Consider the following 17,726-nt stretch of genomic DNA (forward strand, 5'->3'; position numbering starts at 1 on the left):
TACCAAGACAATTCAATGGGAAAAGAAGTCTTTTCAAAAAATGGTGCTATAGCAACTAGTCATCCACATGCAAGCAGTCAGACCCCTACCTCATACAATAAATAAAAATTAGCAGGCCAGGAGCAGTGGCTCACGCCTGTAATTCCAGCACTTTGGGAGGCCGAGGTGGGCGGATCACAAGGTCAGGAGATCGAGACCATCCTGGCTAACACGGTGAAACCTCGTCTCTACTAAAAATACAAAAAATTAGCCAGGCGTGGTGGTAGCGCCTGTAGTCCCAGCTACTCGGGAGGCTGAGGCAGGAGAATGGTGTGAAACTGGGAGGCAGAGGTTGCAGTGAGCCAAGATGTGCCACTGCACTCCAGCCTGGGTGACAGAGCGAGACTCCATCTCAAAAAAAAAAAAAAAAAAAAGCTCAAAACAGACTCAAGACCTAAGTGTAAAAGCAAAAATTATAAAACTCTAGGTAATTAATCCATATAAATCTCAGGTATTCTTTTATAGCAATGCAAAATAGACTGACACAGAAGGTAAAAGTTATATTTGGATTTTCTGCTGTACCCCTAACCTCTGTGTTGTTCAAAGGTCAACTGTACATATAACATAATATTTACCATAGTAGCCATCTTTAGATACACAACTTAGTAGTGTTAAGTAAATTCACGTTGTTTGTAACTGATCTCCAGAACTCTTCATCTTGCCTGATTTAATTTGAAAGATTTATAAAACTCTTTGGATTAGGCAAGACTTTCTTAGATATGACACCTAACACACAAGCAACTGAAGAAAAAAGAAAAACTGGACTTCATCACAAGTGAAAAGACAATCCACAAGATGAGAGAAAATATTAACAAATCATATATCTGATAAGGGTCTAGTATTCAGAATATATTAAGAACTCTCACAATTTAACAAAAATACAAACAACCAATTAAAAACTGGGCAAAGGATTGATATTTTTCCAATAAGATAAACAAATGGCCTATAAGCACATGAAAAGATGTTCAACATTATTAGCCACCAGTGGAATCCAAAACAAAACCTCAAGGAGATACCACACTTCAAAAAGACAGATGATAATAAGCATTGGCAAGGACATGGAGAAATTAGAAACCTCATATATTCCTGGTGAGAATAAAATATGATGCACTTACTTTGGAAAATGGTTTGGCTGTTCCCCAAGAAGGTAAACATAGTTACCACATGACCTAGCAATTCCACTTCTGGGTATAAGGGCTGAACTGTTTCACCCCCAAAATCCTTATGTTGAAGCCCTAATCACTAGTACTTCAGAATGTGGCTATTTGGAGACAGAGTCTTTAAAGAGGTAATTAAGTTAAAATGAGCCATTAGTGTGAGCCTTAATCCAATCTGAGTGGTGTCCTTCAGAGGAAATTTGGACATAGTAAGAAACACCAGGGATACTCACACAAAGAGACCTTATGAGGAGACAGTGGCCATCTGCATGCCAAAGAGAGAGGCCTCAGGAGAAACCAAATCTGCTGAAACCTTGGTCTTGGACTTCCAGCCTCCAGAACTGTGAGAGAATAAATTTCTGTTGTTTAAGCCACATAGTCTGTGGTATTTTGTTATGGCAGCCCTAACAAACGAATACCCAAGAGATCTGAAAACCTATGTTCATGTGGAATTTGTACACAAATGTTCATCGCAGTATTATTTGTAATAGCCAAAAAGTGGAAGCAACTCAAATGTCCATCAACAGATGAAAAGATAAACAAAATTTGGTATATCCATATAGTAGAATATTATTCAGCCATAAAAAGGAATGAAGTACTGATACATGCTACCACATGGGTGAACCCTGAAAGCTTTACGCTAAGTGAAAGAAGTCTGACACAAAAGGCCACACAGTACATTACTCCACTTACATAAAAAATATCTAGACTAGGCAAAGCATATCCATACGGATAGAAAGTAGATTCATGGTTGTCAAAGGCTGGGGCATGGCAAATAGGAAAGGAGTGCCCACAGGGAGAGTGCTTCTTTGAAGGCAATGAAAATATTGTGGAATTAGATAGTGGTGATGGTTACACAACCATGTGAATATACTGAAAACTACTGTTTTATGTATGTAAAATATATCTCAATTTTAAAAAAAGAAACGGGCTGGGCATGATGACTCACACCCTGTAATCCAAGCACTTTGGGAGCCTGAGGCAGGCAAACTGCATTAGCCCAGGAGTTTAAGACTATCTTGGGCAACAGGGTGAAACTCCATCTCTACAAGAAATATAAAAATTAACTGGGTGTGGTGGCACATGCCTGTGGTCCCAGCTACTTAGGAGAGACTGAGGTAGGAGGATCGCTTGAACCCAGGAGGTCAAGGCTGCAGTGAGCTGAGGTCACGCCATTGCATTCCAGCTTGGGTGACACAGCAAGAAGTTGTCTCAAAAAAAAAAAAAAGAAAAGAAATATACCTAAAGTATCACCAGCAAGAAAAGTTTTCAAGGTTATATATCTACTTTTTAAAGTGTTTGTATGCATAAAAAAGGTTTAAAAAGTCAAAACCCATAATGTTTTGGATGGCAGAATTAAAGATCATTTTTCCTTTTTTAAAAGCAAAGTAAACCAAGGATTCTTGCAATTTTAACAAGTTCTTTAAGAAGACACAGTATGATATCTCCTACTCTGTATAAATCAGTCCACTAAAACTAGCTTGAAAAAGCTTGTCTTTAATAACTTAGAATCATTATATAACTTTTTTTTTTTTTTTTTTTTTTGAGACGGAGTCTCCCTCTGTCACCCAGGCTGGAGTGCAGGGGCCAGATCTCAGCTCACTGCAAGCTCCGCCTCCTGGGTTTACGCCATTCTCCTGCCTCAGCCTCCCGAGTAGCTGGGACTACAGGCGCCCGCCACCTCGCCCGGCTAGTTTTTTTGTATTTTTTAGTAGAGACGGGGTTTCACCGGGTTAGACAGGATGGTCTCCATCTCCTGACCTCGTGATCCGCCTGTCTCGGCCTCCCAAAGTGCTGGGATTACAGGCTTGAGCCACCGTGCCCGGCCCATTATATAACTTTTAATGTAAATTCAAAACCGTACTATTAGAAAGATCACACTGTACCATTTTCACTGAAGTAAAAGTGCCAAAGGTAGGAATATGAGTGCTGCTGACAACTGTATACGTTGTCTTGACTAGTTTAGTTACGGACATCTGGTTTTTTGTCTCTCCAGCACCTACATCCCTACTCTTTAAGTTGAACACCTGTTTCCTGTAGAGAACTGACTCCATGTGATTGGTCAGAGGCTGGCTGGAGTACCCCATCTGCCAGGCCACAGTGATGGCTCTGGCATCAGCAAGTGACCCCAGCCAGGCTAATCCGAACACTCTCTGGAGTTTTGCTGCTGGAGCTCTCAGGAAGAACTGCCTCTTTCCACTGGGCAGTTAAGCCAAAGACTAGATAAGCTTAAAGCTGCTGCCACCAACGTCCCTGGCAGTAGGAGGGAAGCTGTCTGCAGAACAAAATCAATACACAGAGAAAGACAGAATGAGAGGTGGAGAGAGAAAGAGGGGGCCCTAGCAACATTGTGTGAGGCTCACTATCTCAACTAAACTAAAGCCTGCTATATCCCAGACCTCAGGAATGTGAACCAATAAATTCTCTTTTACGTGATTGGATTTCCAGGTCTCCAAGGAAAAAATTCCTGAGTGCCTTATTCTAAAAATATAAATAACCTAGAAACCAGTTTTGATTCATCTGAAAATCTCTGTGGAACAAGGCAGGAGGATACAGGGAGAAAGGGAGAGATGGAAGGATGACAAGAAAGAAACTGACTGTATGAGAAAGGCATATATACAAGTTCAAAAGCAAAGTTATTTCCAAAGGATAGCTTAGTTTTTGGAGCCAGACTGCCTTGGCTTGAATTCTAGCTTGGCCACTTATAAACTGTGATTTTGATCAAGCTATTTAACCTCTTTATGCCCCAGTTTTCTCATCTGGAAAAATGATGATGATGATAGCATCTATCTTACAGGGCTAATGTGAGGAATGAGTCAGGGCAAGGCCTGAAATAAAACAGGCACTCAAAAAATACCAGCTATACCATGCACAGTGGTCCACACCTGTAATTCCAGCAATTTGGGAGGCTGAGGGAGATAGATCACTTGAGGTCAGGGGTTCAAGATCAGCCTGGCCAACATATTGAAATCCCCTCTCTACTAAAAATACAAAAATTAGCTGCGCATGGCAGCGCACACCTGTAATCCCAGCTACTGGGGAGGCTGAGGCAGGAGAATCACTTGAGCCCAGGGTGCAGTGGTTACAGTGAGCTGAGACTGCACCACTGCACTCCAGCCTGGGCGACAGAGCCAGACTCCCTCTCAAACAAACAAACAAAACTACCGCTATTAATAATACATTATAAGAACTCAAAAGTTAAACTTCTACCTTTAAAATCATGCATTTAGAATAATTTAATACTTTAGGAAAGGAACACAGAATTTAAAAACAGAAGTTGCTATCTCCACGCGTACTCATGCAATGGAATATCATACAGCCAGCCATAAGACACATGAAGTACCGCTGCATGCATGGGTGAGCCTTGAAAACATGATGCTAAGTGAAAGAAGCCAGCCCCAAAGGTCACAGATTCTATTAACATAAAATGTGCAGAATAGGCAAATCCAGAAAAGAGAGACAGAAAGTGCTTGTGAGGAGAAGTGAACTCTAGGTTTCTTTTCAGTGTGATAGAAATGTTCTAGAAGTACCCAGTGGGGATGGTTGCACAACACAGTGATTACAACAACCACTGAAATATATACTTTTAAATGATGACTATAAAATGAATTATACCCAATTAAAAATAAATTGAGTTTATCTTCAAGAAGTCTATATCATCATTTGTCAAGGATCACTCATGTTAAGCAGATGCTAGTAAAGTGTGCTAGTCCTGTTAACAAGGGATGAGTGGTTACCAGGCCAGACCTATTCATAAGGAATGAGACAGTATAGGTAATTTCTGAGTAACGTGCTTGTATATGTTAGACAACTTAGAGTTGACTCAGAAATCTAAAGGAAAATAAATTATTAAAGCTACACTTTTTATTTTATTTTATTTTATTTTATTTTATTTTATTTTATTTTATTTTAGAGACAGGGGTCTCACTCTGTTGCACAGGCTGGAATGCAGTGGTGCAATCTCAGCTCACTGCAACCTCTACCTCCTGGGCTCAAGCGATCATCCCACCTCAGCCTCTGGAGTAGCTGGGACTACAAGCACATACCACCACGCCCTGCTAATTTTTGTATTTTTAGCAGCAATGGGGTTTCACCATGTTGCCCAGGCTGGTTTTGAATTCCTGGACTCAAGTGATCCACCTGCCTCAGCCTCTCGAAGTGCTGGGATTACAGGCATAGGCCACTGCACCCGGCCAGGCTACATTATTATTATTATTATCTTTTTTTTTTTTTCTTTTTTGAGACAGAGTCTTGCTCAGTCGCCCAGACTGGAATGCGGTGGTGTGATCTCGGCTCACTGCAAGCTCAGCCTCCCGGGTTCAAGCGATTCTTCTGCCTCACCCTCCTGAGTAGCTGGGATTACAGGTGTGAGCCACCACGCCCAGCTAATTTTTTTTATTTTTAGTAGGCACGGGGTTTCACCATGTTGGCTAGGCTGGTCTTGTACTCCTGACATCAAGTGGTCTGCCAGCCTTGGCCTCCCAAAGTGCTGGGATTACAGGCATAAGCCACGGCACCTACCCAAACTACACTTTTTAAAGTGACATTTTACACTTTAAAAATCTATTTGGTGCTCGGTGGCTCATGTCTACAATCCCAACACTTTGGGAGGCCAACGCAGGAGGACTGCTTGAGGCCAGGAGTTCCAGACCCCAAATCTGCAAAACTTTCTTTTTTTAAAATTTCCTGGGTGTGGTAGTGCTGGCCTGTAGTCCTAGCTACCAGCGAGCCTGAGGCTAGAGGATCGCTTGAGCCCAGGAGTTTGAGGGTACAGTGGGCTATGACCATGCCACTGTACTCTAGCCTAGGTGACAGAGCGAGACCTTGTCTAAGAAAGAAAAAAAAAAAAATCTGTCTGCTTTGTTTTTAGGAAGCAGAGCTAAATAAAAGGAAACACAAAGCCTGATTCCTTCAATACCTTCAAGAACACATTAAAAATACTAAGAACATTGTGTCTTATAAATTCAACATGAACTCCTGGTATTAAACAATTACAGAAACTGAGAAGAGTACTTCAAATCTAGAGAATTATAGATACAGTGGATGATGTATTTACCATCCATGTTATAAGTTAAAGGTCTGTATCTTCCAAATTACCACCAGAGGGGAGATTCAAGACCTGTTCCTTCCACTGTGTCAACTCAGAAATCATCAGATGCCATTTAATTCCAACCTTCTCACAAAGTCTATCTGACGGCTAATCCTCTGCTTTGGCACCTGTCTATCCCCTACTTAGCACTCCCTTCACTCCAGGCTATGTTCAGTAAAAGACAATATGTACAACATCCACTAAAATATACCAAAAGAAATGTCTGAGTTCCCACACTTCAAAGATCTAATGAAACAAAATCCTGGAAGTCTGATTAAGTATGAAGCAGTTTAGAATTATCTTCAAACATAATATATGAGAAGAAACCTCACTCAATAGGGATTCATCTCTAGATTATAAGCCAAAGACAAACTAGACACATTCATAGAGAAAATCTAGGAAGCACGCCAGCAAAATGAGAAATCAACTGCCTCCCTGTTTGAAATACAGATTATATGTTGAATTTATTTGACTAAAAAGTTTCCTCATAACAAATTACTACTTCTAAATGTAAAGAGTTGTAACAGAGTATAAACAATTAAAAACAGAAAAACATTAAAAAGAAACAGGAGACAATGAAAGGAAATACTATATTTTGTAAACCTACCGAAAATCAATATCCAATAAAAGGCTTTTAATGTTAGACTTCTTGTCACCTGATGCTGTCAATCTGATCAGCTCATGCAACCTAAAGCAATTAGTGAAAGCAAATGTAATAAAAAATTACAAATGTCATAGATAATAAGCAAACAAACAACAAAACCATCAATGTTCTTCTGGTATTTATGATATTTCAATGAAACACTGAAGAGAATTTCGCAGGTATAATCAAGGTTTCAATTTTGCAAACATTCTTTTAAGAGCAGAACTTATCTGAAACAGAGAGGTCTAAATTATCAACAATTTAGGAGTTAAATCAGAAAGAATCTTCTCCCATGTATCAGAAAGAAATCTATGAAGAGTTTTCTCAAATGGAATACAGGTTGCAAACTCCTTAAAAGAGGGACTGTGCTTTACATTTTAAATACTCATGCTTCATGCTATACCTTGCATAGAGCAAATAACTGCTTAATAAAATCTTCATACAGTTTCAATTGCAGTGAGAAGATAATTCTTTAAAAAATCATATGACATACCTTGGTGTTCCAACACACAGTACTCTTCTGAATCCAAGGGCAGAAAGTAAGTCTACCAAGAACTGACAGCTCCGATCAGCAAACAGATACTGGGCATTTGTCTTCTTGTTTTCCAGTGGATAAAGGAGTTGACTGGGCCTTCTTAACTGGGTGATGGACACGTCACCCAGAACCTGATGCTCACTATGTTGCCCCCAGTCATCTGGTAACAGCAACTGCTGACATCTTTGACAAAACTTTCTCTGAGTCAAGGGCAACTCAATAAACTTCAAGTACCTTCAAGACAAAATAAAACACAAAGAAATATGTTTTAAATTTATTTTGTAAATACAACGTGTTTTGCTATTTTTAGCATCCAAAAAGTATTCTTACTTCCTAAAGAGTACTGCATAAAGAAGAAAGGAAGAAATCTGTGGAATGTCGGCTAGAATTTATGTCTGGCAGCATACTTGCAAAGAGGAAAAGCATCAGCAATTTCATAAGAATTGAGACGCTCCAATTTAGTCACTGAATGAAGATCAATATCCATTTAAAATGTGAACATAATATATTACTCAAACAACTTAGTAGTAATGACAACTACTATCAAGTTTAAATTTATTGACAAATCCACGTGTTCTAACTTTTATCTGTTAAACAGTCTGGCTCACTTGACAGTCATTTTAAAATGAGAAATTAAGATCATTCTTCAAGTTCTTATGACATACTTAGCAAGAAAAATCACCTCCTAAAAGAAAAGATGTTTCTCAAAGCTCCTCTGTTCTTAGCAGTACTGATGGAGTTATAAGCTCATCTCCAAAACAGCAAGACAATATTCAAAGCCTTAAAAAAGACTACACTGAATATCCCATTTGATTTCTTCCAAGTCACCCTTATATCCTGTTTCAAAGTCACCATTTCTTTTTTCTTTTTTTAAGTTTTATTAGAGATTATTGAAGAGACAAAATAATCATGGTCAGTATGTTTAAAAACTGCTGCTTTTGTATATGTGATGCCAGCTATGATATCAGAGTAAGAAAACAAAAGAAAAATAAACAATATGATTGAGGACCGTGGAGAGTCAGAAATGTCTAAAACTAAGCAGGTGAAAATAAATAGTGCACTACACAATCCTTATAGTTTGGGAAGAGTCATATCATTTTTTTTTCTTTTTTTTTTGAGATGGGAGATGGAGTCACCCAGGCTAGAGTACAGTGGCACAATCTCGGCTCACTGCAGCCTCCATCTCTCAGGTTCAAGCAATTCTCCTGCCTGGGCCTCCCAAGCAGCTGGGACTACAGGTGTGCACCACCACATCCAGCTAATTTTTCTATTTTTAGTAGAGACAGAGTTTCACCATGTTGGCCAGGCTGGTCTCAAACTCCTGACCTCAGGTGATCCGCCTGCCTCGGCCTCCCAAAGTGCTGGGATTACAGGCATCAGCCATCACGCCTGGCCTAGTCATACAGTTTTGATGGAACTAAATTTAGGAACTGCAACGTAAAAACTGTTAACTTAACATGTAATCAAAGTGAGTTTTAAATTTTTTATATCTAAGCACAGTTTCACTTCAAAGCACCCAAGGCAGTGACAAATAGATATTCTGAATGGCTGCAGCAAGAAATAAACTATCGTGCCAGTAATTTAAATGTTTCTATTTCTACGATAACTGTTCTTTTGACAGCTTTATCTAAAACTAGAAAGAAAAAAGAGATAGAGGGATATTAGAAGAAACTTCTAAGTAATTCAAAGTGAGAATGCCAGTAAAAGAAAGGGCCCTATGACATGAAATGCAAGGGAAAGAACCAATAAACACTCTTCGGCAACAGAGACACTGAATTTACTACTATTACCTTTCATCACTAAGTACTAGCAGTGTTGAACAGGCCAGGAACAGTGGCTCATGCCTGAAATCCCAGCGCTTTGGGAGCCTGAGGCAGGAGGATCACTTGAGACCAGGAGCTCAAGAGCAGTCTGGGCAACATAGTTAAGACTCCATCTCTACAAAAAATTTTAAAAATTAGCCAGGTGTGGTGGTACAGGCCTGTAGTCCCAGTTGCTTAGGAGGCAGGGGCAGGAGGATCACTTGAGCCCAGGAGTTCAAGACTGCAGTGAGCTATGATGACGCCACCACACTCTAGCCTAGGCAACAGAGTGAGGCTCTGTCTCTAAAAGAAAAAAATGTTGAAAGCTTCCACAGACAGTTATGATGGAGTAAGAGAGACCAGATTTACCATTCTGGCCTTCGAAAGAAGTTTTAAAAAGACAAAATATATGGAAACAGCAGTTTTAAGATATCGGACAACTAGCAGCCCAAAACAGTGAACCCCGAGGGAAGGGAACAGAGGTGAGTGGTATGGCTGCCCAGCTTCCTGCCTGCGGAGAGCCGGCGGCACAGGGATGGGGAACCGACACACAGCCTGAGGAACTGATGAGACAGAGCTGAGCACTCCAGGAGGCTAGGCGGCCAGAATTCACAGGAAGAGTACTGCGGGAATAACCAGGGAGGACAGGAGAGCAGAAAGCTGTACACCGAGAGAGAAAAAACGCTCCAAGACTAGCTGACGATTCCCCTCGAGTCTTCGGCTGAGTACTGAGCAGCACACACATGTGCAGAAACTCCCCAAGGCGAGGGAAAGAACCACTGGCCAGAAGCGGGTGGAATCATCACTGGAAAACACACACAGGTCCAGAATGGTTTGTCTCCCAACAAGCCAACATGGAAATGCCTCAGAATACACAAGTACTCAAGTACTCAGAAGAGCACTGCCTCAGTAGGGAGGAAAAATTAGCCCTAGAACCACGAAAGGTTGCTCAGTCCTGCCTAAAAAGCTTAAAGACAAGCCTTCAAAAGCAGGGTCAGCAAACTCTCTGTAAAGGATTAGATAATAAATATTTTGAGCTTGGCAGGCCATAAAGTCTCTCAGTCACAACTATTCTGTAGTGACACCACAAAAGCAAACACAGCCAAGTGAAGAGGCATGGCCAGAGGTGGCCACAGGTAGTAGTTTGCTAAATCCTGCTCAAGAACGTCAAACTACAAGAAGTAACTGTCCCAGAACAAAATAAAAAATATATAAAGGAATTAAAAATATCCAGTATACAACATGGTAAATTTCACACTACTAGTATCCAATAAAATATTACCAGATATGCAAAGAAACAGAAAAACATGAGTCATGATCAGCAAAAAAAAAAAAAAAAAAATTAGCCAGGTGTGGTAGCTCACATCCGTAATCCCAGAACTTTGTGAGGCTGAGATCAGTGTCAGCTGAGGTCAGGTGTTTGAAACCAGCCTGGCCAACATGGTGAAACCCTGTCTCTACTAAAAATACAAAAATTAGCCGGGCGTGGTGGAGCATACCTGTAATTCCAGCTACTTGGGAGGCCGAGGCAGGAAAATCACTTCAACACAGGGGGCGGAGGTTGCAGTGAGCTGAGATCACACCACTGCACTCCAGCCTCAGTGACAGAGTAAGACTTTGTCTCAAAAAAATAAAAAATTAAAAAATCAAAATCAAAAAGTCTAAACAAACCCAGAAATGACATAGGATGATATTGGTAGAGACATTAAAGCCACTCATTGTAACTATATTCCATGTGTTCAAGAAGGTGCAGGAAAGCATGAGCCTGTTAGGCAAAGACATACAAAATATAAAAACATCCGGCCGGGTGCAGTGGCTCACGCCTGTAATCCCAGCACTTACGGGAGGCTGAGGTGGGTGGATCATGAGGTCAAGAGATCGAGACCATCCTGGCCAACATGGTGAAACCCTGTCTCTACTAAAAATACAAAAACTAGCTGGGCATGGTGGCACACGCCCCTGTAATCCCAGCTACTCGGGAGGCTGAAGCAGGAGAATCACTTGAACCCAGAAGGCAAGAGGTTGCAGTGAGCCGAGATCACACCACTGCACTCCAGTCTGGTGACAGAGCGAGACTCTGTCTCAAAAAAAAAAAAAAGGAAACTATAAAAAGACCAAATCTACAAAGGTTTGTTAAAATTATTTATTTAAAAAAAAAAAAAAAAAACCCTACATGGGAATAACAGTAGTTCAGGGGCTAAAGAGAAAAGCTTTGTGACCTTGAAGGCACAGCCTCAGAAAGATATAAAATGAAAAACTGAGGGGCCTAAATATGTGGAAATGAAGCCCTCAAAATAAAGGGGAGGGTGGATTTTGAAAATATAATAAATGATAACTTTCAAAATTACATCAAAAGATCCACGAAGCTTGGAGAACCACAGTCCAAGAAACATGAAGGAAAACTACAAGACACATCATAATAAAATTATTTATTTATTTTCATTTTTTTGAGACAGAGTCTCATTCTGTCACCCAGGCTGGAGTACAGTGATGTGATCACAGCTCACTGCAACCTTGACCTCCCAGGCTCAAGCGGTCCTCCCACTCGGCCTCCTCAGCAGCTGCAACTACAGGTGCTTGCCACCACACCTGGCTAATTTTTGTATTTTTTGTAGAGACAGGGTTTTGCCATGTTGTCCAGGCTGGTCTAAGCTCCTGGGCTCAAGTGACCCACTTGCTTTGGCCTCCAAAAGTCTTGGAATTATAGGCATGAGCCACTGCACCTGGCCAGAATTATTTAAAATCAATGATAGGCCAGATGCAGTGGCTTACACCTGTAATCCTAACACTTTGGAGGGCCAAGGTGAGAGGATCGCTTGAGCCCAGGAGTTCGAGACCAGCATGGGAAATGTGGCAAGACCCTGTCTCTACAAAAAACACAAAAATTAGCCAGGTGTGGTGGCAAGCACCTGTAGTTGCAGCTGCTCAGGAGGCTGAGGTGGGGGTACTGCTTGAGCCTGGGAGGTCAAGGCTGCAGTGAGCCATGATTGCGCCAAAGCACTCCAGCCTGGGTGACAGAGCAAGATCCTTTCTCTAAACAAACAAACAAACAAACAAACAAACAATGATAAAGAGAAACCAGAGGAAAAAAGATAGATTGCGGACTGGGCACGGTGGCTCAAGCCTATAATCCCAGCACTTTGGGAGGCTGAGGTGGGCGGATCACTTGAGGTCAGGAGTTCAAGACCAGCCTGGCCAAGATGGCGAAACCCCATCTCTATGAAAAATACAAAAATTAGCTGGGCATGGTGGTGGGTGCCTATGATCCCAGCTACTCAGGAGGCCAAGGCAAGAGAATTGCTTGAACTCAGGAGGCAGAGGTGGCAGTGAGCCGAGATCACACCACTGCACTCTAGCCTGGGAGACAGAGTGAGACTCCGTCTTGGGGAAAAAAAAAAAAGATAGATTATGTACAGAGGAACAGAGATAAAGATAAAAATGACATCAGGCTTCTCACTGAAAACAATACAAGCAAGATGACATTGGGTCAACACCAATTCTACACAAATTCTTTCAAAAAACTGGAGAACACTTCCCAATTCATTTCATGAGGCCACCATTATCCCAATACCAAAACCAGGGGAAAAAATACAAGAAAACTGCAGACAAACATGCCTCATGAACACAAACTCAAAAATTATTTTAAAAATGTTAGCAAATCAAAACCAGCAATATATAAAAAGGTTATTACATCATGACCAAATATAGTTTATCCTAGCAAAGCAAGGTTGTTTAAAAGTTTGAATTCAATCAATGTAATTCATATTAACAGGTTTTTTTGAAAAAAAGATAATTTCATTAGGTGCCCCCCCAGAATGCACTTGACAAAATCAAACACCCACTGATGATAAAGATCCTCAGGCTGGGTATGGTGGTTCATGCCTATAATCTCAGCACTCTGGGAAGCCTGAGTCAGGAGGACTGCTTGAGCTCAGGAGTTTGAGACCTGCCTGGGCAACACAGTAAGATCCTCATCTCTTCAAAAAATAAAGAAATTAGCTGGGTGCGATAGTCCCAGCTACTGGGGAGGCTGAGGTGGGAGGATTACTTGAACCCAGGAGGTAGAGGCTACAGTGAGCCATGATTGTCCCACTGCACTTCAATCTGGGTGACAGAGCAAGACAGATAAAAAGAAAGAAAAGAAAGAAAAAACAGACAGGAAGAGAAGGAGGGAAGGAAGGAAGGAGGGAGGGAGGGAGAGATAGAGGGAGGGAGGGACATTCTAAAAAAACTAGGAATAGAGGGGAACTTCTACAAGCTGATAGAGGGCATCTAAGAAAACCTATTACTAATACCATACAGCTGAAAGACTGAGTGCATTTCCCCAAGACTGGGACAAAGCAACGATGTCTGCTGTCAGCCTTCTACTCAGCATTGACTAAGGGTTTCTAGCCAGTTTGATAAGACAAGATAAAAAAACAAAAGACATAAATTGGAAAGGAAACATTAAAACTTATTTATTCACAGACAACATGATCATACATGTATAAAATCCTAAGGAAATCTTCAAAAAGCCTGCTAGCACTAGTAAGTAAGCTTCTCAAAATTTCAAAATAAAAGATCAATATATAAAATCAACTGTATTGTTAGAGACTAGCAATAGACAATTAGAAACTGAAATTTTAAAAAAATTTATAACCACATTAAAATACACAAAATACTTCGTGATAAATCTGACAAAAGATGTGTAACTGTAGTACACTGAAAATTACAAAGCATCACCAAGAAAAATTAAAGATGACTTAGTAACTGAAGAGATACACCACAGTCACAGACTAGAAAACTCAATATTAGTAAGATGTCAATGCTCCCCAAATGTATCTATAAAATCAACACACTCTCAATCAAAATCACAGCAGGATGTTTTGTAGAAACTGAAAACCTCATTCAAAAAATGAATATGAAAATAAAAAGGGCCTAGAATAGCCTAAACAACTTTGAAAACAATGGACAAAGTGAGAAGACTTACACTACCCTATTTCAAGAAGACATTATAAAGTCACAGTAATCAAGACAATATGGTATTTATGTAAAGATATACCTATAGGTCAAGGGAAGAAAATAGTCCAGAAAAAAACCCACATATAAAGTCAACTGATTTTTGAGAAAGGTGCTGCAGTAAGCTGAATGATGCCCCCTCACTCCCAACATCCTATCAAAGACAATATGGAACCTGTGAATACATGTATAGGACCAAAGAGAATTTACAGATGTCATGAAGTCACGAATCTTAACATGTGGAGATTATCCTGGGTCATCTGGGTAGACTCAATATAATTACAAGGGTCCTTATAAGCAAAAGGCAGTGGAATGAGGGAGAAGATGACGTGGTGACAGAAGCAGAGACTGGAGTGATGTGCTATGAAAACGGAGCAAGGGGCCACAGCCAAAAGATGTAGGTGGCCCCGGATGCTAGAAAAAGCAAGAAATGAATTCTCCTCTCAGAGTCTTCAAAAGGAACGAGCCCCGCCAACAGCTTAACTTTAACCTGCTTTAGTTGATTTTGGACATTGGGGCTCCAGAACTGGAAAAATAAATCTATGTTGTTGTAAACCACTAAGCTTGTGATAAGTTGTCCCAGCAGCAACAGGAAAACTAATGAAGGTGCCAAATCAATTCAGCAAGGAAAGGATAATACTATCAACAAACGGTGCTCAAAAAGATTTTTGTTTTTTGGGTTTTTTTTTCACTCTAATCCCACAGCAGATAAGGTGCTGGAAAAGTTTGAAAGCCATATGCAAAGCAATGAACCTTGACTCTTACCTCACTTCATATAAAAAAAAAGAACCCCGAATAGATCATAGACCTAACTCTAAGACCTAAAACTAGAAAACTTTAAAGAAAACATATTAGAAAATAATAATGACTGGGTTTGGCAAAGATTTCTTAAATAAGACTCAAGCACAAAGTGTAAGAATCAATAAACTGAACTTCGTCGTGACTTAAAATTGTTTTCTTCAAAAGACACTCTTAAGTGACAAAAAATAAATAAATTGGACTTAATAAAAAATTTTAAACTTTTGCACAGCAAAGGACACCATTAAGAAACTGAAAAGACAGCACAGTGGCTCACACCTATAATCCTAGCACTTTGGGAGGCTAAGGCAGGCAGAGTGCTTGGGGTCAGGAGTTCAAAATCAGCCCAGCCAACATGGTGAAACACCATCTCTACTAAAAAAAAAAATTAGCTGGGTGCGGTGGCACACGCCTTTAATCCCAGTCACTCAGGAGGCTGAGGCACGAGAATCACTTGAACTCGGGAGGCGGAGGTTGCAGTGAGCCGAGATGGCAACACTGCCAAAAAAAAAAGAGAATGAAAAGACAACCCAAGAATGGTAGAAAATATTTGCAAATTATATGTCAGCTAAAGGACTGTACCCACAATATATAAGGAATAACTCAACAATAAAAAGACAATTAGCCCAATTCAAAAATAGCAAAGGAACTGAATAGACATTTCTCCAAAGAGAATACAAAAATAGTCAATAAGCACATAAAAAGATGCTCTATGCCATAAACACAAATTAAAATCACAATTCAATATCACTTCACAATGGCTACAATTAAAAGGACAGATAATAACAAGTGTTGTAGGAGACAGGAAAAAATCTGATTCCTCCTACATTGCTGATAGGAATGTAAAACGGTACAGCCACTTTGGAGAAGTCTGGCAGTTTTGGAAAAATTAAACGTATATCCACCATATGATCCAGCCACTCTATTCCTAGTATTTACCCAAAAGAAATAAAAGCATGAGTCCATACAAAGACACATACATAAATGTTCATAGCGGCTTTTTTCTAAGAGTCAGTAGCTGGAGGAAACTTACACGCCTACAAACAGGTGAATGGAAACATCCATACAGTGGAACATTATTCATGAATAAAGGAATGAACTGTTGACAAACACATCAACATGGATGAATATAAAAAATATGCTAAATAAATGAATGCACCTGCCCTTAAAAAACAGTACATATGTTACATATTGGCCAGGCACAGTGGCTCACGCCTGTAATCCCAGCACTTTGGGAGGCCGAGATGGGCAGATCACGAGGTCAGGAGATAGAGACCATCCTGGCCAACATGGTGAAACCCCGTCTCCACTAAAATACAAAAAAAAAAAAAAAAATTAGCCGGGCATGGCATGCACCTGTAGTCCCAGCTACTCGGGAGGCTGAGGCAGGAGAATTGCTTGAACCCTGGAGGCGGAGACTGCAGTGAGCTGAGATCGTACCACTGCACTCCAGCCTGGCAACACAGTGAGATTCTGTCTCAAAAAAAAAAAACCGGACATACTGTACCTACTGTATGATTACCTTTATATAAACTTCTAGAAGATGCAGACTAATCTATAGTGACAGAAAGCAGATCAGTGGATGTCTGGGGACCCTAGGGGTATAGGGATATAGAATAGGGGGGCAGGCAGAAACTTCTGGAGGTAATAGTATGTTCATTATCTTGACTGTGGTGATGATTTCACGGGCAGATGTATATGTCAAAATTCATCAAATGGTACATTTTAAATATGTGCAATTTATTATATGTAAAGTATCGTACCTTAGTAAAGGTAAAAATGTTGGGGGAAAAGTGAATTTTCTGCTAACAATCCCCATATCACTAGGGTGACCACACATCCCTGGTTGCCCAGGACAGTCCCAGTTGACATCTTCCATCCTGGAGTTCCATCTGGTTATTGCCTCCTTCCCCTCCAGTCTCAAAAAGTATCTAGGTCTGGATTTAAATTCTACAGTCACCCTACATACAACCCCCATAATATTGTGAAAATTAAATCAAATTCCAAAAGTGCCATATCACAAACAGTAATAATCTCAAAGAACTGCAAAACACCAAATTTTAAAAATACATGTTTTCATAGTGATATTTTTTTTTAAATGATCCTGATTAATCAACTTTGGAAGTTGCTGCAGTACCGAATCATTTTTCTAACAACTAGTTAAAAAGGACAGGAGGGGAAGGATGAAACGTTTATCTTTCCTTTCCCACATGAACTGTAACAAAGTACGCTAACAGTTGATGAAACCAAGTTCTTTTTTCCAGAAGAATTACAGCTAATGAATGCATAAACAATGACAAGATTCCAAAACCCTTTACAACCTCTGGGCAACGATCATCAGTTACCACTAAAATCATTAGGCAAAGGGCTGATGGGGAGCTTTGTCATGGATGCTTTATCGCTGGCTAATACCTGAACACGTGATTAATCTTAATATCACAAAAAGTGAAAAACTAAACATTATCTGCCTTTTGATGTGAGGCAAAGAATTAGCCTTAAGAGGCGACTATAGTTGCTACTGGAGAAGGAGAAATGCAGAGGTGGAAACAGGAGTGTTGATTGCTCTTTGCAAAATGCACTCTCATAGAACAATTTGATTCTCCTACACATATAGATTTTTTAAACAGAGATACAATTCATGTACCATATAATTCACCCTTTCAAA

General features: G+C 40.2%; 1 protein-coding gene across 1 annotated transcript in view; it reads right to left on the reverse strand.

Moving 5' to 3' along the window:
* Positions 1-17,726, reverse strand: part of ZCCHC4 (zinc finger CCHC-type containing 4) — a 56,569-nt gene that overhangs the window by 29,230 nt on the left and 9,613 nt on the right. Inside the window, exons 4-5 of the mRNA XM_008017727.3 lie at positions 7,422-7,697; positions 6,893-6,973 (exon numbers count right to left, since the gene is read on the reverse strand). Of these exons, the coding sequence (XP_008015918.1) occupies positions 6,893-6,973; positions 7,422-7,697 (357 nt within the window). The remainder of the gene's footprint in view (positions 1-6,892; positions 6,974-7,421; positions 7,698-17,726) is intronic.

The sequence above is a fragment of the Chlorocebus sabaeus genome, chromosome 27, assembly GCF_047675955.1.
Source record: "Chlorocebus sabaeus isolate Y175 chromosome 27, mChlSab1.0.hap1, whole genome shotgun sequence".
In the NCBI taxonomy this organism is placed as follows: domain Eukaryota; kingdom Metazoa; phylum Chordata; class Mammalia; order Primates; family Cercopithecidae; genus Chlorocebus; species Chlorocebus sabaeus.